The sequence below is a fragment of the Crocodylus siamensis genome, chromosome 8 (assembly GCF_052110815.1).
Source record: "Crocodylus siamensis isolate JL-2025a chromosome 8, ASM5211081v1, whole genome shotgun sequence".
NCBI lineage: Eukaryota > Metazoa > Chordata > Crocodylia > Crocodylidae > Crocodylus > Crocodylus siamensis.
The window spans coordinates 67638826-67661132 of NC_143402.1; the positions used below are offsets into that span (position 1 = coordinate 67638826).

At 44.5% G+C, this 22307-nt stretch overlaps 2 protein-coding genes across 2 annotated transcripts; one reads left to right on the plus strand and one right to left on the minus strand.

Annotated features, from left to right (window-relative positions):
* Positions 1–91: 91 nt before the first annotated feature.
* On the minus strand, positions 92–12034 carry NUP85 (nucleoporin 85). The gene is made up of 19 exons (XM_090061202.1): positions 11881–12034; positions 11705–11798; positions 11045–11207; positions 10246–10316; positions 9574–9617; positions 8682–8751; positions 7455–7576; positions 6897–7031; positions 6345–6467; positions 5732–5863; positions 5279–5385; positions 4817–4900; positions 4547–4612; positions 3907–4058; positions 3699–3816; positions 2620–2720; positions 1518–1669; positions 797–883; positions 92–270 (listed from the first exon to the last, which is right to left on the minus strand). Exons 1-19 carry the CDS (start codon positions 11911–11913, stop codon positions 169–171), a joined length of 1956 nt encoding a protein of 651 aa, XP_089917328.1. The 5' UTR covers positions 11914–12034; the 3' UTR covers positions 92–168.
* A 123-nt stretch (positions 12035–12157) lies between these two features.
* On the plus strand, positions 12158–14992 carry LOC149858940 (52 kDa repressor of the inhibitor of the protein kinase-like). Its single transcript, XM_090061200.1, has one exon. The coding sequence runs from the start codon at positions 12471–12473 to the stop codon at positions 14865–14867; it is 2397 nt and encodes a 798-aa protein (XP_089917326.1). The 5' UTR covers positions 12158–12470; the 3' UTR covers positions 14868–14992.
* Positions 14993–22307: the final 7315 nt, after the last annotated feature.

Below are 22307 nucleotides of genomic sequence, written 5' to 3' on the forward strand. Positions count from 1 at the left end.
TGCTGAGACAAAGGAAACTGCAGGGACCCTATCCAGGGTCTCCTTTGAAATGAGGAGAGAGACCAGCTAGATGTATGCGAAAAAAAAGACATTTACTCTTAGAAACGCCATCACGTTTATGTACAGTATGCCACAGAGGAAGTATACAAATAATGTGTTGGCCTGATCTCAGGACCCTTCCAACGTGCCCTCTTTCACAATGGCTCGGGCAAGGTTTCGTGCAAATGCCAGTCTCAGCATTTCCACCTTGGTTGTCTCAATGTCGTCATCCTGGAAAGGAAAAGTGTTAGGGAGACAGCAATAAGCACTGACATGGCCCTGCGTGCTGCTTCTCTTAGGTGGCTGTTAAGCAAGGGTTTTTCCCATGTTCTAAGAGGATCAAACCAGGTTTCCTACATCTTCAGCCCAGCACAGACAGGGCAACTCAACCTCTTTCTTTCACTCCAAAGCTTTTTGTATCTAGCAAATAGTTGCCCATTTGATGTGGCAATTTGGTTCCTTATGTAAAGTGTGTATCACCCTTTTGCTCTAATTTTAAAGTTATTTTTCCACAAGGAAAATGCTTGTAAAGGTAAATGATCGCTGAGTACCCCTTACAAAACAGCACAGGGTGAGGGAAACAGGGTTTTGGACAGATAAGGACATGCTGATGCCTCATGATATCCCCTTCCTTGCTGTTTTTCAACTGCTCATAGAAGGTCTTCCAGCCTCAAGATCCTGGACCTTCCCTCAGCAACTAGATCTGTCTCACATCCCAATGGATTTGTTATCTGGGTGTCCTCACAATAGGACTTACCTGGAGTTTTTGATTATCCAACTTTCCTGCTGTCAGGTCTTCCAAGCACCGCATCAGCTCGTATGTCTGCTCAGCTGAAAATATTACCTGTAGGACAGAGACTGCTTACTGAAAATGCTAACCGGTTAGCACAAAGAATCCAGTTTGGGGCAGGAGAAACTGATCAGAAAGAAGAGCATGCCCTTTACACTCCCCTGACTCCACTTGGAGCCTTTGGATGTTTGTGGGTCTGGTACTTAAAGCTGAAGTTTTCTGAGCCCACCTCACGCCACTACAAAGTAACATTCACTGCTGGAAAACCCCAATTCAAGCAACTAGATAAGCCTGCAGGATGTCAAGTCCTCAGCAGTACCTTGATTCTACTATTTTGGAAGAAAGGGGCTGAATGCAGTCCTCGTCATTCCCCAGCCTGCACCACCTGCAATCCTACCACAGATAAAACAACTGCCTAGGGCACACGTCAGAGCCGAATACTGCTGCGAGTGCCTGCATCCTTATCTTGAGGTCATGCCCCTGGCTCCTCTATGTTGCTGCTGTACACATGACTTTCAGATGGCCATATATTTCTCAAAGTTATGCTACCCGTTTGCACTGGGAGCATGGAGAACTGCTAGGCGTTCCTGCTCATGAGATCAGCTGTTTGGAGATACCCGGTCAGATCCAGTCCAGGAGAAGAGAAATGGCCTATGGGCGGATTACTGTCTCTGAACGTCACTCTCACCTCTTTCTGCTCCAGCAAAGGAAGGGCATCAGTGAGCAGAGTCATCCAGAAGGAGCAAGGAGCAATATGAGCAGTCATCAGCATCAACAGCAACTTGGCAGCTTCAGAAAACCGCTTCTCGCCATATAACCGATGGAATTCCCGGTACTTCCCTGTGTGAGTGGAAGAGGGACCAGGGGCAGGGGGTGAGTAAAACACATCAGCACCTGGCAGAAACATCCCATGCCTGAGTCACAAGACACTAAGCAGGCAATTCTGCTCCCCCAAAGTTCCTGGTAGAACTGCCAGCACCTAGAAGTAGGACTGGGCCACAGTCATTGTTGGATAAAATTCTAGGCTCTGGAGGAGCTCAAGTGCAGCAGACAGATTTCTTTCTAGGCTCAATCACAAACTAATATTAAAGTGCAAGGGAGCGATTCTGAATTGTCAACCTGGAGAGATTAAATGCTGTGGTCACCCGGAAGTCAGCCAAATTCCTGCTCCTAGTCCAGATTCTGGCATAAATCAAATGTTCTAACTGCCAGTAGCTCCCTGGGAAGTTGCATTTCAGCTCTGCTTCCTGGCTTGTTGGTTCATTAATCCCCAGAATCCACAGCTGAGCAATCTCAGGTTTGTGGCAGCTGAAAGGAGGAGGAAGTTGCGGCTGTGCAAAGGAAATTGGATGGAGCCCTTCCAACACTCGAGTTCCTGTGTTATGGGGAGCCCTCCTCACTTGTGTGAGCTTGTCAGTGTAACAGACCATCAGAAGATGGTGGAGATCTTCAGGCAACAAGCAGAACTCTCCTATACTAGATGTACTACAAGCTACCTTGTATTGTCTAATGTGGTTTTCCTGGTTCTGGTTGCTCGCTCCTCAAAGGAATCACTTAGTAGGTGGCGGTAGAGTGCATGGTGGAAGAATCCTAGAACACTTGGCTGCTCTGGTAGAAGTGATGCATGACAAGCACCAACTGTGATGCTGGTCAAGCTACCAATAATAATTTGTTTTCCATGCCCTCCTCTAACGGCCTTGGGATGGAGGAAACGGGGAATGGGGAGCTCCAAGGAGTGCTGGCAGAGTGGACGTTCTTTCAGGAAGCATTTGGTGGCAGAAGGTTCTCACCAAGAAATGTCAGGCGATCACTAAGTAGCATGGATGGCCCCAAGTTATCGATGAGGTCCAGGTCTGAGAAGCTGCCCCTCTCGCAATAATCCTTCAGGAATCTAGGGAAGAAGAGGCATAAGGTCTGAGGGGCAGTCCCATATTACCTCCTGGGCTCCATTTTAGCTGTCTCCAGTCAGGCTCTGGAAGACCCATAGGAGTGGAGCGACAATGCATGCTTAATAGCCCTCTCCCCATGCTGCTTATTGTTCAACAGCTCCGGAAGATTTTTGCTTTTGAAAGAAAAGGTGGAAGAATCCGGAAGCAGCCCCGAGGCAAAGCAGCACAATCAGCTCTGCCAGGTCATAACAGCAGCTCTGCTTTCCTGTGGCACAAAGGAACTGATAAGCAGCTTTTCATTTGCTCAGACAGAGGCTTTGTTATGCTGCTGTGCTTCTTTTACCTTCTGTTAAAACCAGAGGAATCTCCTCCCATTGGCAAACAGCAAAGACCCTTTCCCACAGAGCTCAGCCTGCAGCTGAGTCTCACCTCTGACCCAACCACACATGGGTGCTTGCCCCTCTCCCCCACCTGGCAGAGCTTAAAGCACAGACTGACACTTGATATGACTTCTCAAAGATCATACAAAGCTGCAAGCAAACCAGGAATAAGCCTAGATCTCTTAGCCCAGTCCTGTGCTCGCTGCTGGGGAGCTCATTCTCCTTTAAAAAACCTGTTTATTCAGTACAAAACTAGGGCTTGGAAGGTTTAGCTTCCCCCACTACACAGCTGGCCATTTTATTTGGCCACTCCTGTTATCTTTAGATTGCAAGGGGTGATGAGGCAGCAGGACAAAGGAAAAGGGAATGTCTAGAGAAAGATATTGTAGGTGTTGCACAATCCTTGATCTCTGAAGAGAGCCAAGGATGGATTTAATTCCCTAGCACAGAAACTGTAATCAGTTGGTGCGCTGGGGGGCAGGGCTGTCTCCTAGGGGCAGATAAGCCCGAAGAGACTTCTCAGGACAGTTTCCTCCTCCCTTCTCAGCAACCGCAGTCTCTAGAATGTCCAGCTCAGTCCAGAGAGTAAAAATGACCCACCTGTCTGATATGAGTGTAGCGAAAGCAGCATCCTTGGCTCTGATGCTCCAGGACAAGGCTGAGCCCAAGCGATTGTTGCGCAGAGCTTTCATGGCCATGATTTTACAGATGCTACGAACTTTGGGACCAGAGGCAGAGAGAAAAGGAAGTCAGAATTTGACAGTGACACTGGAGTCACTACAAGGGAGAGAATTCAGCAGTCTGTCACCTTGCTCATGCATCTGTCTCTGCTCACAGATCCTCAGCACCTTGAGGGCTTTTTGCTCTGTGGTCAGGGGGATCCGCTCAATGTGAAGCTCTAGGTAAACCCTGCCATACTCAGAGCAGTGGTCAAAATAATCGACTCCCAGCTGCCACAGGCTACAAAAGAGGGAGGAGAAGGGTCAAACATCTCAGTGGCAGGACACTGCTTTTACGCAGAAAGAGCTCTTAAATAGGCATATTACTAGAGCCACAAATGAGATCTGGATCAGGATCCAAAGTGACAGCACACTGCTCATCTTCATTCTCCTGAAGTACTTTAATGAGCCCCCACCCTTTGTGTAGTTGCTGTTACCTAAAACTGCAATTCTGGACTATCCACAGGCTGCTCTATGGGCTCAGATGCAGGACATCAAATGCTGTATTTGTAACACTCTAACTAGATAGACCAAAGCACAGAATAATTTTTCCCTGATGAAAGTGCTAGAAGAGACCTGGTAGTTCTCTAATGATCCTGGTAATGGAGCTTGTAAAACAGCATTATCTAGGACCCCTCAAGTGGATCCTTTATCTGATCTGTCTTTCCCTTCAACATGATGGTTTCTCTTTTGTTGCCCTGGCATCCCGGAAGAGGGAGGATTTGCTACCTGTGATGGGAGAAGAGCCCTGAGGCGTACTCCAAAAGGAGGAATTCCCGCATATTCGAGCCAAAGCTGGAACAGAAAAGTAACACTTATTTCAATCCTAGATAGTGTTTAGACTACAAAGGAGTCAACTCCATGCCTACATAGCCCACTTTGAATTCTTCATCTCCAGTTCCCTGTTACACCGCTTTTAAACCATGTTATCTTTTTCTTGCAGCCTTTTTGTTCCCATCCCTTGTCTTTGGGTGTCTGACAGCCCAGAGAGACACTTACTAGAGGTTGTGGGACTGCAGGAGCTTGCAGTGGTCTAGGAGGTCAGTCAGATGAGCCACAAACCACCAGTTGCTCAGGGCGATACTGCATTTGCAACAAGAAAAATAAAAATAATTTTAAGCCTGGAGCTGGCTAATGACACATTAAACTTTTCAGGAGATATCTTCTACAGCTACAGAAGCAAAGCACAGCTCTCCCCCAGCAGGTGGGCAGACAGGTTACATTGTGGCTTCATAAATCTTACATAATGGTCTGGTAATTGCTGATAGATACAGAGCTTCTTGCCGAGATTGTTAAAAGGTTTAGCAGAGAGGCTCAACCATCTTTATTCTGTGCGCACGTATCCACAAGCAAGCAAACTGCTCTGTCTCAAAGGTGTAAGAGGTCCTAGTTTATCACTGGACTGAGAATGGACTGGTAGTCCTATAAAATGCAGAAGTTAATGTCTTAATAAAACCTGACCTGCATTCTTTAATCACTTGATGGATCTCAAACTCAAAGGCTGCCATTAGGATGGTGTCCAGAGGCTCAGGGCTGTTCTCTCCTCCCAGGAACTGATCCAGGCTTGACTGTAGAAGCCCCAAAGACACAACAAAGTGAATGCAAAAAGCCACAAACTGTGCAGAAGTGAGGAGGAATTCAGTTACCTCATCTTAACTCAGGCCTGTTTGGACTGGGGGGTAAAGCTTTCTGGGGGAAAACAAGTCAACTGAAAGGCCAGGCAGAATTTGCCTCCACTTTTACAGGAAAAGCTCAATCTTGTAATTCAGGAAAAAGCAGCAACTCTCATCAGATGCAAATGGTTTGCTCCTAGAACCTGATTTCCCACTCATTGCCTTTGCCAATCCACTTCTGGACCCCGTGAGAATTCAGCCCCCCCCAGAGTTGTTTGCCACGCAGTGGCCTCGGACTTGCCTGGGCGTAGAAGCGGAGTTCCACTGGCTTCACAGCTGGATGAGAGTACAAGAGATGGGTCACCAGGAAGTGGTACCACGTAGTCATGAGCTCCTTCTTCTCCAGTATGGCATTCTCGTCACCCAGAAGGATCTAACAAAAGTGAGTACCCCGCTGTAACCCTTTGAGTACTGCAAAGCAACAGTCACACCTTTATTACTATTCCTTCCACTAACTGAAAGCAATATTTTGAGGGATCATCTCAGCCAATGTCATCAACCCCTAACAGCCACTTTCAGCAAGGAACCCTTGAAGTTTCACTGTTAATTGGACTTCAGAGTGTGCCTGTGAGCTTAGTTCTATGATCAGCATTTCTGCCCATCTCACAGAGATGAGTCAAAGGACAGGCAGGACAAATTATTTGCCTCAAGTTGCACAGGGTCTTTAGCAAAGTCGAGAGTAGGCATCAAGAGTCCTGCCTCCAAATTGCTTGCTTTGATCAGCAGACACTATATATAGCCTGCCCATGTTTTGCTTATGTCCCCCCAGGACTCTTTAATCTCTAGGATGGCTACTGCAATTTTCAGATCCACAACCTTGACCATAACCCCCTTCCTTTCTAGCCAAAACACACCTTGCAGATGGATTCCATATGAGGATTAGAAGCAAAGGTTCCATCCTGCAGGTACCGCTGACACTCCTCATGCCAGTGCTGCCATTTCAGTTCCATCTCTGTCAGAGTCTGGGTGTTGCCAAGCTATATATGGGACGCACAAGCACACAAAGAAAGGAAATGAACAATCTAGTCTATAAAACTCATTTCAGCTCAACTCAGTTTTACATGGTGCAAACCTAAAAATTAGACATTATAGTAGATGATATATGCTGCCACCAAACACTATCTAAAGTTTTGGGTCACTAGCAAGCTAAATATTAAAGTAACATACAGTAAGAGAACCCACATTAGACCCCAGTGAAGCAGGTGCAGCCTTCCCTCCACAAGTAAACCACTGCAGCAAGGAGAGACAAGTGATGTCTTTAAGTGTTGTCAAGCTAATTATGTAACGCTACAGCCAGGAGGGGACAAGACTGATTACAAAAATATCTTGATAAGCTACGATATTAGAGACCCGTAAGAGGTACAAATTAAACTTCAAAGTGCCACCCCCAACGGCTGCATGCATACACCAAGAACAGGCATCTTCTTCATCAGGTCATCCAGTATTTTGCACATGCCCTTTGACGTAGGATTGGCGGTGGCCTCTTTAGAGAGCAAGTGGCGGGCATCCTCCATCCGGCCTTGAAGCACAAAAATGTCCACCTGCAAGAGCCATCAAAGCCTGTGAGCACCAATGAGGAACAGTACAGAGAAACTGGCCATATACAGAATCAGACTGGAGGGGAATTTCAGTTGAGTTAGTGTGTGTTGTTTAAGAAAGTTAAGGGGAAACCAAAGTTTCTAAACTTCAGAATCTGTTAACTCAAATGCTCGTATACAGGACAACACAATGCAGCGTCCCCTTACACTGTGCTGGGCCTAACATCCACCTTGATTTGAAATGGAAGGATCATCCTCTAGGGATAAGACACAATGCAGTCTTCACACCTGACTCGTTCAAGAGCCTCTGGGTAGACACTAGCAACTAAGCTAAGGGTCACTTTTTCAGATGCAACCTAGCATACAATGCCTGTGGAAGAGGACGCAAAGCACAGAGAAGCTCCTTCAGCAGACGTGTATACTCACTACATTCCAAAAGAGCTCATGTTTGGATGGATTTTCGCTGCTCAGAACTTCACGGACCATATTGTCCACATCACACACGTGAAGTCGAACCCAGTCAAGGAGGTGAAGCAGGAGATGACCAGCTGCAGTCAGAGAAAACATCTTTCCATTAGATTCTTGCTCTGCTGCCTGCTGTTTCCACCTTCTAATATTAATAGGTGCACCCTGCATTTCCTAGGAGCAAGAGATGCGGACAAGTCTGCCTATGTCTCTTGCTTATCCATATTATCATCTACCAGTCTCGAGCCCTAGCAGAAAATCCACAAATATCCAGATGATGGAAATACAGCAGCCAAATTAAACTCAAGAAATCTACAGATTGAAAAAGAATCCTTTGTCTACGAACTTTCTCTTTCACCCTGGCAAAGTTACTGAGTAATTATCGTGGTGTCATTTGCAAAAGACAAGTGCTTGAAGACACACAAGGATGAATAACAAAGATAAACCTTATGCTGTCTACATGATGCACAAAATTATTAATCTGTTTATTTTAGTCCCCATCTGATTTCTCTTAGCCTGAAATGAAGAGGAAAGCTTGTACCAGGTAATGAATATATTCTCCACCAACTAGTTTCAACACTTTGAAAAAAATCTCAGTATGTGAGTGAAAAAGGAAGTCAGTTTATACAAAGAAACATGCTCCTAAAAGTCATCTGGATTGGAATCCTAGGGTCAAATTCTCTGCTGAAATGGAGCTGAAGTGAATGAAGACACACTGAAGTCACAAGAGTTGCACCAGAACATTTGGCCCCTAATGGGTAACTGATACTTAGCAAGTATATAGAGTTGCTGGTTAAGAATTTAAACAGCATTTTGTATTTGAGATTTTTCCTTAATTTTTGATTGTCAGGTAAAAACGAAGTCTGTTTGATGGCAGTGTAATTAATTAAGGTCAAGTAACTAGAAACAGTTCCATTTCGAGGTTAAAATACACAGGGCACAGAAAGCAGGAACTGGAAGGAAAAAGGAAAATGATCTATTAATTTAGAATTTGATGCAAGATACAGAAAGTAATTCTTATCTGAGGCCAGAAGAAGGGATGGGTTTGTTGTTACTTCCTAGCATTAATAGCATGATTGCTGAAGAGATGGTAAGAGGTAATAATTTCTACATACATTTCTAAAACAAATAGGTACACGAACAAAAAAACCCCTCTCAATATTAACATCAGTATAGGTCTATTCTTACCTGGTGCTACTTCAACAAAGAGAATCTCACAGAGATTCCAAATCAGTTCCATTGCAGAGAGAATAGAGACCTGAGGAAAAACAGAAACAGTTACCAATGTATTAATCACTCCCATGCTTCCTAGCAAAACCAAAGACATTTGAATAACATTCTCCCTCCTTATTGCTTAAGTTTCCTTCTTGTGGGTAAAACAAATAGTTAGTGACATTTAGAGAAGATGTGAATTACAAGACGACAGTGGGTCACCACTTTTTCTTTATGTAACTGAGTTAAGTTTTAAAAGTTGTTTGTAAACTGTAATAGAAAAAAACATCCTTCATTTGTGGTAAACACTGAATGGTACAGAAATTCTTTCCAACATTAATGCTCAGAGGCCTTGCACAGAAAATCTTCAACCAAAAAGTGATTTACTCTGGTTCTGTAAAGCAGCTCGGATCTGAATTTTAGAAGAGAAATCTCCATCTAATACTTTTTGCTCTTCCTGGAAGATTGGTCCACTATTGCTGCAAGTTCACCGTTTCATTTTCAGGGATTGCTAGGAGATGTATCTGCTTGTTTTGGATGTGTTATTTGAAGGGTGAAGTAAGGTATTGGCTCACAAATTTTATAAAATGGTAAAGTTGCCTCTCGCCTGCAAAACACTGGACATATACTGAGGTAATAGTGGGGGAACCACAACTCAAAGGGGCAACTTTTCATAATTGTATAAATAAATGGCTCCTACAGCTTGTGTATCTGGCCATGTACAGCTGTGGGTACACCCAGCCAAATGACTAAAACAACCCAGATTCAAAACATATCACTGCCATGGCACGCTAGCCTTTGTATCTTGCTGGCAAGAGTTTACTTTCAGTTGTGACCAAGTTTAAAAAATACAAGGACTGTAAATTACCTGAGTGCTGTACTGGTTGTGCAGGGCAGGATCCCGAGTTGAAACTGAGGAAGAAAAAAAATAAATAGAAGTAGCCCAAACATTTGTCCAGACCTTTTAAAGTGTATTTTAGATATATCACACAGTGCTTAGAGGCTCATGAAGCAGAGTAGCACAGAAAAAGAAGTTACCATGAGTGATGCCATTTGCAAAAAAACCAAACCATGAGTGGCAACAAGTATCATCATACTGCTGCAGTCAGTCACAGAGAGTAGGGGCATTCCACTATTATACTGGTGCTATATTGTTGTCTGCTCTGCGGGAAAACCTGTTTCTAACGCTAAGGGTTCAGAACAGACCATAATAAAGAAGGCACCTTTTTCATTCATGAAGTGACAGGTGAATCAGAAGTCCCTTCTAAAAGGGACAGCAAGAATGATTCTTGAGGCAGCTAGATTAGAGTTGGGGTGGTAGGCTGCAAAGTCTCTTGTGTGAAGAAAATCAGCAAAACCGGAAGCAAGGTAAAAAAAAAAAATGATCAGGTTTGCCAAGGAACTGAAAAATTTAAGAAAGAAATTAAAGAGTAGAGAAATAGAGTGGATTTACAGTCAATTATAATAAAGAGTTGCAATAAAATTCATTTTATGGACTCAAATCTAGTCTGTTTGTTGTTAATGGAGAAAAACAACTTACTAGCCATCTGGTGCATGTCCTCCATGCAGGCTCTGATGACTGACCGGTAGTTTTTACTTACTCCAACCAACCTGGCAAGAATAAAAAGGCCTTGTTTAGACAGAGATTTATTATTGGCCATATGGCTACTGGGCATTAGGATCAAGACCCTTCAGATTTCTCTGTTCAGCCAGAGATTTACCTCCTGCACTGGAGAATCTAAATAAAGTAAGGGGGGTCCATATAGGTTCTGTCTTCACAAAATAATCTGTAGGCACAGAACCTAACTTTATAAAATATATACTGAAAAGATTAGTTACGTAAAATTACTGAACAGCAGCAGCTCTGAGAACCTGAAACTCAGAAGTTTCATTACTGGCTTCACTGCAAACAGACTTCTGTTTGATGTACAAACAGGAGCAATATGTTAGGCCTTTTTTGTACAGCATAATTATTAATGTACCACCTTCCTTCCTAACAAGACAGCCATGTGCACCAATCCTAAGGCAACTGATCTCCTAACCCCTTGGCTAGGGAGGAGGCAACATTCATCAGCAGTAAAGGAGACTAGGCAATAATAAAGAGGAATAACAAAACCAAAATATGTTCATTACCACATTCAGTCAACAAGAGGCAAGTAGGTATTTATGTCTGATCACTTCAGTGACTCTGAGACACTTTAACAACCAGAGGGGATGTGCAAACATGCTACCTGAATTTTGCCTCAATAAGAGGACACTCTCGGAGGGAAAACGGAGGGGGCAAAAAAGCTGAACTGTCCTTTTTATGTCAAATGTATCAAGCATTTCCATCCACTCACTGTGCCTTCCTTGATTTCCCAGACAGTTCTTCATCACTCCTCTGGAGCCCAACAAAGATGCCATGGGATTCATTGAAAAGTTTACGTAAGGTATGTAAGTGTATGTCCTGATCCTTGCGAAGGACATGAATATAGGGGCAGCCAGGCCCTTTCTCCCCATGTCCTGAAACAAATCAGGGAAAGCATCAGTTCATAAAACAACACGAGCGTTACCTCTCTGCAGGACAGAAGCATGCTTTTAGGCTTCAAAAGTTAAAACCCAGGATTTAATGCTTTTGAAATGACGAATTAGGATTAAGAAATGAGCCAGTAATAAAAACAGCACAAGACGCGCAGACCGACTAGATACCACTGCAGCCAACGCCGAGTCCGTACCCCTGTGATCAGTCCCTATATTCCCACATCTGAACGTGTACAATTTATCAGCACCAACGGCGCTGAATTCCCTGCGCTTGCCCCGTTTGTGCTGCTGCTTCTGCCACGTGCAGTTTCCTTCCTTAACGGCCTCAACTCGGGGAGTCGGAGAGATGCCCTGAAAATCTCAGCTCCTGTTAAAAGAAAAACTTAACCCTTATTTATTTCTGTATTTATGCTCAGAATAAAATGGGGGGATGTTAACCCTTACGTTGCTGAATAAGACTGGGGGGCATGTTAACCCACCTGCGCCGGGGAAGGCGGCCTCGCACACTAGCATCTCTCCGGGTCCCCACTGGAAGTGCAGCCGCCCGCGGCCCGGCGCCACCCCCGGCACCAGCTGTCAGGGAAGAACAGGGCGGTCAGGTCAGGCCAGGCCGGTGCTCCCGGCCCGGCCCCCGACCCACGCCCCACCCCCGTACAGTGAGCGCCGGCTCCACGTCCAGCTCCTCCATGGCACCGCCGCCGCCGCGCTCCCGGCCGGCCGCCGCGCGCCCTCGCAGAGGGAGGCCCCCGCCGGGCTGCCCGTCACGCTGCCTGTCGCTCTCGACTCCGCCCCACGTTGCGGAGCCACCGCCTTCATTAACCTCCGAGAGCAGAAAGCGCTGTGGTGAGGAGGACGGGTTTATCGGGTCTTAACAGTGAGGGTTGTTTGGGGGGCAGGCGCGCCAAGGGCAGCTCCGCGCGACGGGCGGAAGGAAGGACCCCGTTGGCCCTGCCGGAGCCCCGGGGGCCGGGCTCGGGCTGGGGGGCCCTGGCGGCCCCCTGTTCCTCTCCCGTCCCCGCAGGCTCGGGGCCATGGTGCTGAGCCGGGTTCGGCACCCCCCGCCCTCGTGCCGGGCTCAGCGCAGCGGTTGTCTGGCTGCACAGCGAGGCCTCCGCAACATCGTCCCGCTGGGCCGCCGGGTGCGGGCGTCACGGTGCCGGTGTCGCTGTCCTGACGCTTCGCCTTTCGCTGCTGTGCTCTTCCAGGTCTCCGCTCTGCGTGAGGCGCCTCGTGGTTCGGGCCGACATGGAGATCAGACGGAAAGAAGACGAGACGGCCGCAAATCCGTTATGTACGAAGTGGTGCGTCGCCACGGTGAAAAGTGAGCCTGTCGCGTGGGAACCACTGGATCCCGGGTCTGCTGCCATGCACCAAGCTCAGCCATTGGCGCTGGATCAAAAGGAAGTCCTGCCCGATCCAGAAACTCCCCGTGACTACGACATTGGGAATTACGTAGACTGCAGGCATTCGATAAGTGATGAAATTAAGTATAAACTGCTTACCCAGCCATGGACCCCTCATCCGAGCTACGAGTTCCCAGTGTATAAAGACTCGGAGAACACGTTGCGAAAATTTAATTACTCATGGCTGATAAATTATCCGTTCGTATCTTATAGTGAGAAATGCGCTGGTGTCTTTTGTCGTGTTTGTGTGCTGTTTGCCCCAATACAGGTAGGAGGCCAGACACTCTCTACGCTGGTTTCTCAGCCATGCAAGAACTGGCAAAAAGTTACGACAAAATTAAAAAATCACGCTACAAAAAAGTTTCACGAAGCAGCCTGTTTGGAAGCACAAATATTCAGTGAATGTTATGAAAAAACTTATAAAATTCTCATACACACGCTGGATGAAGAAAGATGTGCCCAGGTAGAAGAAAACAGAAAGAAACTTGCACCTGTCATTGAGACTGTGGTGTTCGCAGGTAAAAACGGTCTGCCACTTGGAGGGAAGGATAACGGTGAATTAGATAACAATGGTCAGAGTAAATCTGAAAGCATTTTCCAATCACTTCTGCACCTCCATTGTCAAGCTGGTGACATAACCTTACATGAACACTTACTAAATGAGCCCCAAAATGCAATATACAGTAGTGAAACCATTCAAAGGGAAATTATAGAAGCAAGCAATATCATCGTCAGAAGCAAGCTGGTACATGAAATAAATGAGTCAGGTTTTTTTGCCGTATTCCTAGATGATGAAACCACGGTCATTTCAAATGTGGAACAAATGTCTGTCTGTGTGCGGTATGTCAAAGAAGATCCAGTTACAGTTTGTGAAGTTTTCCTAGGCTTTTTACCTGTTTATAACCTGACTGGTGCCAGTTTAGCAAAGGCCCTTTTGGATTTCTTGAGAGAATGTAGTCTAGATTTGACAAAATTGAGGGGGCAGGGTTATGATGGAGCCACCAAAGTGGCTGGCCACGTAAACAGTATACAGGCTCACATAAAATCTGACTTTCCCAAAGCTGCGTACAGCCATTGTGCATCTCATGCTCTGAATCTTACCATAGCAAAATCTTGCACAATACGTGGAATAGAAACTACCTTAGGCATTCTGAATGAAGCTATCAGATATTTTGAGGAATCAGCCAAACAGATGAAGTACCTGTCAGATGCTATAAATGCCATGTGTCCAAAGAGCAGGCACAAACGCTTGCAAAGTGTCTGTGTTACTAGATGGGTGGAGCGACATGACAGTATCATGGTGTTCGCTGAGCTCTTTGATGCTGTCATTGCAGCACTGGAAGCCATGCAGACGGATGGTGACAAAGCAGTCAGAAATAAAGCAAATTTCTACTACAAAAGCGTATGTGATTTTGAATTTATTATCAATTTGACAGTTGCTGAATTCCTCTTAGGAATCACTCTTCCACTGTCCAAGGAACTTCAGAGGGTAAATGCTGATATTGTGGAATGTTTTGACCAAGTGAAATTGGCAGTTGAGGTTTTAGAAGGTAAGAGATCTAACTCTAATGCTGAATTTGCAGAAATATTTAATATTGCCCAGTCACTTGCAATTAAACATGACATTGAGGTAAAATTGCCTCAGCTTGCAGCCCGGCAGCAACACAGATGCAATGTTCAATGTGACAGTGTTGAGGACTACTTTCGAATTAACACTTATATCCCATTTTTGGACTTCATGATTCAAGAACTGGCACAGAGATTTACATCGCACAGCAACACTGTAACAGATCTTGGCATTCTAATACCTCTCTTTTCATGTCGGTATCCATCTGAAAAGCTTAGTCGTGTTCTAGAGATGTATGGTGAAGACTTGCCAGATAGCGGGAATATGGTTTTGGAGGAATTTCAATTGTGGAAACTCAAGTGGCAGGGCAAGGAGGAAAAAGAAGTGCCAAGCACAGCCATTGATAGTCTGACAGACTGCGACAAGGGATGGTTTCCAAACATTCATATTTTACTCAGGATTCTGTGCACACTTCCTGTATCTGCAGCTCCAGAGAAAAGAAGTTTCTCTACTCTCCACAGAATTAAAACTTGGCTTCATTCAGCAGTGGATGAAGAGCGTCTTAATGGACTGGCCATGTTGTACATAAACTCGCACATTAAAATAACTGTCAGTGAAGTGTTGGATGAACTGTCAAGACGCTCAAGGCTAGATTTTATTTTATTACTCTGAATGAGAAATGTACATAGAATCCTAAGGACAAAAGTCTTTCCTAGTTTGTTGCCCTTTTTATACTTAATATAGCAACTGACTACACAGTCCAATAAAGTTGCATTTGTTTTTACTTCAATCTGAAACTCAATATATAACCTTTGGACCCTAGGATATTAGTAAACTTTCTTGTTTCTTTGTAGTTGGAGAAAAATTGCATTGTTATATGTGATGATGATGCACCACATCACATGCTGGTCCTTGTACTTAGATGCCCCAGGCAATTTTGTCTGTCATCCCATTGGTCTCCTCTGGTCATGGTTTCTGCCTGATTAACCTCCATGGGCTGAAACTGGAGGCCAGTGTGGAAGTATGGAACTACAGAACTCCGGTCAGCTGGGAACACTGCCAGCATAGAAAATCTAGGGAACTCAAGACCTGCCCAACCAAGAAAGCAAAAAGCAGGAAAGCACTATTTTCTGAAAAAGCAGAAAGTTGATGAGCAAGGGGACATTGATTACCTTTTAAAGCTCATTCCTTCTACACTAATGTTGTGACTTGGGAAAGAAGAGGTGTCAGTATTTATGAATGTTGATGTAAGGAGTTGGTAAGATTGCATGCAGTTCATACTCTGCACAAAACCATATAAATGCAAAGTGACGGTTATACAATCAGGCTTCCAGAGTTAAAAGTTGAAAGGTCAACTTTAGCCTCACTCTTTCTGCTTTTGCAAACCCAAGCACGGGCTTAATGTGGAAATTATTATGAAATTGCACATTGTTTTTTCTCCTGGAAGTAGCATTTCTGTGGAGTTCTCCCTCTTTGCTCCACTTCAACTCAATTAGGCCATTGACCCCTTACAGACAAGGCGCCAGCTTGTGCCACTTTACTATCACTTGGGTACCGCAGGTTTAGGTCTGTTGTGCAGTATGACCTCCCTCTGCAGTGTGCTCTGGGTGACTAGACACTGTCATCTGTCTCTGTGATGGAATTAGGCTCTCTCCTTCACAGATTGGCCAGTTGGCACCAATTTGTTGGTAGGGATTGGTCAGTTGCCCAAGGATGAATCTTGTTTCCTAAATTCAAATAGAATTTAAGCCTCCAAGGGAATCTGTGGGGGCTTTGCTCTGCTGAACTCAGCTCTCCCCCCTTAGCCTTCTTTGTAATCACATGTGTTTCAACTCAGTTGATTCCAGGCAAGATTCTATCCTTGCTGCTTTCATTTCATGCTTGTTTTACTCTCCCTGTTCGAATTTGGGGCAAATTGTTCTGCCCCATGTCTCCTGTGAGCTTGGACTTTGAAGTCTGTCCTTGCCATTCCACAGAATGTCTGCAGATGGCTTTGGAGAGGAGAGTGCAACACTCCTCACTTGGAAGGAATTCTGTTTTAACTGAGAAGTTGAGAGAAAACAGGGGAATTATCGTAGCTGGTCAGGAGATGCAAAAGCTATGAATGGAAGCAGACTTCCAGCATGCCCTTGAGCAACAAATCTTAATAAAGCTCTGGACTTATCAAGTGTGCTCCTTTGTGTCAATCAAATTTCTCCATGCTCTCAAAACCTCTCCTCTCTTTGGTACAATCCCAGGCCAACTCCCAAAGACCCTAAAATCTTTCACCTCCTGAACATTTGTATATTTGTTTATAATCCTTCTTTATTCTTTCTCGCTTCGCAATGCAGCTAAGGAGAGAAAAAAAACCCAGATCCCGTGTTCACAGGACTGCAGCAGGAGAGGAATCCTAATTTCCCTGGGCTTGTCCCCCAGTTTGTACTCTGCTGCCTCTTGCTACACATTCACCTACTCCCTGTCCAGAACTTGTCTGTTCTCAAGGACACCTCTGGGCTCCTCTTCTTCTTTCCATGATGCCTTTTAAATCTCTCCTTTATGTCGCCTTTTTATTTTTTCCCTTCTCTCACTTGTATCTGGCTATATCATTGTATTCAGTCATTTTGTTCTCCCCTTGCAGTGCTAAATCCCTCCTTGAGAGGCAGGACAAGCTTCATTGCACAGGACTATTGCTGTGTGGAGTTCAGTGCTGGGCTTGAACACTTGAGAGGGTAACATTACAGTCCAATGCTGAGATGCACTGTGTGCTCTCTTTCAAGTCCTCCTGCCTTCTTTAGTGGTGCTCATCTCATTCCACCATTTTGTGACCTCTTCTTTTCTTCCATTGTCGTCATTGGTGGCAATCCCTTGATTCGAGGATGATCTCTACCATAGCTTATTGGAGAGTGTTTCCTGTGCCAGAAGCCTGTGCATGACTTCATTTAACCTGAGGAAGCTGGTGCACAGAAACAGCAGCCACACAATCTTCACAAGGTAGAGATCTGGACCCAGTGTCAGGGGAGAAACCCTGATGGTGGGACACCTCCGTTTTGGTGCAGCCGCCTTCTGTTTTTACAGCTGTTGAGATCCTAACACCTGCCTGATCACAACTGAGGACTTCGGGTTGGACCATAGTTTGTGTGGAACCTCCCCTCAGGCTTGTTCATCGTGAGTGATCCTGCCAGGAGTGCAAGACTCCATACAACATAGCTCTGAGGGTCGTTGGGACACACAAGCCTCTCTACCACTACAAGGTCTCAGTCCACAGAGAGGATCATGAATATATGTGGGGTCAAGGAGTATAGCAGCTAAGTATCTTGCTATGGCTCCCAAGATGTGAGTGTGAGTCTTGTTCTGGACTTTTGCTAAAGGCTATCCCTAATTGACCCAGCTTCAAATGAGTACCTAGTTGCTTTGGCAGGCAAATGGCACACAGGAGCCATGTCACTCTGTGTACTATTGACTCTAGCGATCGGTGTGCCTTTACTGCGCTAGCCCACTGGGCTGCCAAGTTCAGTGAGACTTTTGGCCTTGATATATTGTTGGTGCTTAGCAGTAGTAACACATCTAAATAGCTTCAGTGACTTAGCAGCTTCCCCTACCAATTTCCCCTGTTCAGGTACTCCACTGGAAGTCCCATATGACTTGGACAGGAAAGGGCACTTTACTTGTTCAGAGGGACTTTTCTGGCCGTGTTACCTCCAGAAATTCTCTCTGTTCATTTATGTCTTCCATAGTCCCTAATGGGCCATGGGATTGCTCCCAGCTCTTTCATTCATAGTATGAACATTAACATGATTGTGGCAGGAAAGAACTATGCGTCAACTCTTACAGCAATGATTTTACTGTGCTGGGGTTAGGGAGAGTGACATCAGAGCAAAGCTTAGATGTTCTCCCCGATCCCCTTTTTCTCTCGGATTTTGGCAGTAATACAAGGAACAAAGCTGAGATCTCTGACATGTTGGATCAGTTAGTTCCCTACACTTGGAATATTGCTATTAGCACCAATATCTTACTAGTAAAAACCTGGGTTGGGTTTTTACCCAAACACTTAATAGGCACCCACTGTACAATTTGCTGGGTACACTGGGTCTGTTCTATTCTGTCATCAAAGGGTTAATTCATGCTCGTATTTTCAGAGGGTCTTTCTATAGATAAACAGGTTGGACTAGAGTTTCCTTTCATTTACACTGGAGGAAAACAAATCACTTTGTGAAAGAACATGAGATAATACCAGAAAAAGGGAATATCAGACTTTAATGTCTCTCTTCAAATGTAGAATTTGTATGAGCTGCATTATCATAAACTCAAACATGCAGGTGTAGCACGAAGGCATTTTGTTGCCTTTTTGTATATTGTTTGGCAGTATCAAGATACCATCACCCATATGTGCAGATGAGTTGAGCCATGTGATAGCAGAACTTGTACATTTGCCGATAAAGTGAGTATTTATTGCTCATAGTGAGAGTGTTTAATTGCTAAACCATCTGCATGTGGAAATGAACAACTTCACTTCCATCTTGTAGTGACACGATGCAATAGCTATATGATGATATGGAGGGTGTATGCAGTCACAGATTGGATTAAACTAATTTTTAAAGGCACATTTTTTTCGTTTCATGGTTTCATTGGGGAACAAAGTTAACCTGGTTTAGAATATCCTGAGTTTAAAATTAAAACATCCCTGTGATATGTTTTACCTTTAAATTACCAATCTATACCCTATACTATTGTAACTTTTCCCCCTAAATGTCCTTGTTTAAAAAAAATAGAGATTATTCATGTAAATTAGATAAGAAATTCATAGAGAATCTTAGCATGCAATACATGTAATGAGTTGAAGGCATGTGGTACCAGCTTTAAATCATTTGTAACTATTAACTTTCCAGGGGAGATTCAGTGGCACACTAAAACAGGTACTGCTGATATGGACCAGTTTCAGCAGAGTGTTCCAGGTCTGGAGTTGGCCAAAAGAAAGTGCAGAAATGTTTGCTGGAGAAAGAAGCAGAGTGTATGTTGAAACAATTGCAAGAGCAGAAGAGCTGTGCACAAAGCAGGTAAGTATGGAGAGATGGATGTGAAAGAGCCTTGATAGCGAGAACAAGAAAATTGACCTTGAGGCAATTAAAACAGGTAACCAAGGGAAAGATTTAAGGAGGGGTGAGGAATGTGGTCAGAGAGATGAGTAGGGAGGTGATTTCAACAGTAGGGGCCTATATGGGCATGTGGGTTTTGGAGGATCCAGAGAAGAAAAATCAGGCTGGGAGATAATGAAAGCCTGAACAAGAGTCTTAGCTATTTCGAGCAAAATGATCTCAGAAATGTCATGGGGAAAGATGGACATGCAGATCGAGGGACAAGGAAAGAGACAAAAAATGTGCATTCCTCCTCCTCTTTCTCCTGTTAACTGTCCTTAGGAATCTGGAGGGTGTTGCTATCTTAATGACAGAGGCAAGCTTAACTGTGATGGCTTTTAGTTGATAGTGAGAGATCAAGAAGTAACTGACAGAGAGGGACTGAAGTGCAGATCAGATGGAGGGAGTCAGGTAAGACATGAGGAGGTAGGATTGCATGCAAGTCATCAGTGTAATTTGAAACTGGGTAGACGAGGTCATTCAAGGAGTGAAAGAGAAGAAGGGCCAAGAATGGGACATATGGAAGAGCATCTGCAGAAGGAGCAACTAGAAAAGTGGAAAGGGAAACAGAGGAGGACAAGAGTAGGGCAGACAGTGTCAAGAGAAACAGTGATGCAGGAAAATGAGGGTGGAATACATGCCCTAGATTTGCCTGTGCAGAGGTGCATATACTGTGTTTAACTTTTCCATGTTAGCAAGTGAATATGGCTGCATTTTGACTAAAGACATGTAGTGTTAAGGTCTGCTCTGAAACATGATCCTATACAGAATGGTGTTGTGCAGTCTCACATCTATTGTCTCTCAAACTCCTGGGTCAGATCTGCTTCTTTTACAAGTACATGCATGTTTGTTTGCTTTTTATAACTACCAGCACTGCAAGTTTAGCGCTAGAAAGTCTAGTAGTTCTGCATCTGGCATTTTCATCATCACCGCTAACAAGGATTTTATAATTAATGTCTGCCCTCGGGTATGTCTGGGCAACTGTGATATCATCTAAACATGCGCTGGATTATACCTCTGCAACCCCTTTGCACAGATGTAAGAAAGGAGGTCCTGTGACTGGAACATGCAGTCTGCTGGTGATAGCTAAAAAAGGAATCCAGCTCATTTCTCCTTGAGCTATGGCAGTTTGACAGGACAGATGGGAGCAAAAGCCCCTTGTTTTCATTATTGTGAGTAGACAAGGACACAAAGGTAACAGGTCTGCTGAGTAGGAAGGTGCATATTTACCTATGCTCTTAAGAGAAGCTGCTTGCTTTCAGAAATGGTGACAACCAACACTTATGTCTGCAGTTTTTGAATGGTCTCTCACTAGTAATCCCTAAATTCTCAGTAATAAACTTAGAGATGTGTCATCTCTTCCCATTTTTATCATTTGACTTGAAACAGCACTTGATATCTAGTCAGTTTGGCTGTTGCTCCTATATAATTAACTTTCCCTGTTGCTGTGTAGATGCCCTGTTTACTTATTTTTTGTAAGTAATGTTCATGAACATGCATAGTTGGTAGCAAGACTTGGGGCAAACATCATCGCTGAAATTGTTTTTTAGCTTGTTTTTATATACTTGTAATACAGGAAACATGAAAGCTGATATATTTAAGATCCAATTTCTTTTCATATCTGCCTTCAAATCCTTTATTCCACTAACAGTACCCACCTTGATATGTCTTCCATGTAATGCTGCTTCTATCTTTAAATCTCCCATTCTATTCTCAGACAGGAAGCATTAGTTCAACCCTCTTCTTTCAGATATGCCCTAAAGAATTCCCCTGTATGGACAGGTTGTAAATACTAAAAAGAGATCAAATAAGAAGGAAGGAGTGGGCAATGAGAAAGTAGACAACCTATGTTTAAAACGCAAAAATGTCTTGTGGCACTATCAAGTCATCTCCATTTTGTGACACGCTTCACACAGTGTTTGCTACAATGGCTATTTGCATTATTTCTATAAATAGCATGTAAGATAGTTTTGCATGTCTTTTGATCTGTAATGGCCTTCACATGTTTTAAGCCCTGTTTAAATAAGCTGCATACTACATGGAAGAATATAGCACCTTTGATTATTTTAAGAAAGCTCCTTTTCTTACTCCCCCATATGTTCCCACTTCTCAAACAGCTGTTACAGAGGTGGTGCTGGGCTTTGGCGCTAGTCCTGCCCAGCCATCTTCTGCAGATGGGAGAGTCGCTCAGATAGAATGTGTTCTGGAAACAAACTATGACACTCTTGGAAGAAACCCAAAAGTGAGAAGGTCCATCCACTTGCATGCAAAGAGCAGAGTAATGTGCATGTTAGGTTAGAAACAATTACTGTTGTTCCTGTAAATCAAGCATCTGTTCAAGTTAAAACTTTGGAATGAACTCAAAACAGTTCTTAGAGGACATTTATCTGTCACAAAATCACCAGAAAGTATAGTGTCTCTGGCCACAAGCAGGCCAGAACTGAAAAAGAGATAAGAGGAGGTTGCAGATCAGAATGTTGTTCTGGTACAATGTGTTTCCATACCAGGAGCCCATATCATGGATGTCTCTAATTACTAGCTATTTGTTTATCTTGCCTTTTAGGAACTTGCCCAGCCACCTCTCTGCTGGGCTCCCCTCGGGCCCCGGGGGAGGCACACCTGGGCCACGGGTTAGCGAGGATTTAGTTAGGGAGCTTCTGGAGGGGTTGGACGTATTCAAGTCAGCCGGACCGGATGATCTCCACCCTAGAGTTCTAAAGGAACTGGCCGAGGTCATTGCAAGTCCCCTGGCACAACTTTACGAGCACTTGTGGTGCTCTGGTGAGGTACCAGAGGACTGGAAGAGGGCCAACGTGGTCCCCATCTTCAAAAAAGGCAGGAAGGAAGACCCGGGAAACTATAGGCCGGTTAGTCTCACCTCGATCCTAGGCAAGCTGTTCGAGAAAATTATGCTGGCACACATCCAGAAGGGGCCAGCAGGAGACTGCATGCTTAGGGGCAACCAACATGGGTTCATCAGTGGCAGGTCCTGTCAGACCAA

Bases quoted from the DNA above. Each gene is read 5' to 3' on its own strand.
- LOC149858940 (XM_090061200.1), top strand. From the start codon at position 12,471: ATGGAGATCAGACGGAAAGAAGACGAGACGGCCGCAAATCCGTTATGT.
- NUP85 (XM_090061202.1), bottom strand. From the start codon at position 11,913: ATGGAGGAGCTGGACGTGGAGCCGGCGCTCACT. The intron at 9,618-10,245 runs GTAAGTTGTTTT...TTTCTTCCTCAG, and splicing joins GGACATGCACCAGATGGCTA to TTTCAACTCGGGATCCTGCC. The intron at 7,577-8,681 runs GTAAGAATAGAC...CTCTGACTGCAG, and splicing joins CTTTGTTGAAGTAGCACCAG to CTGGTCATCTCCTGCTTCAC.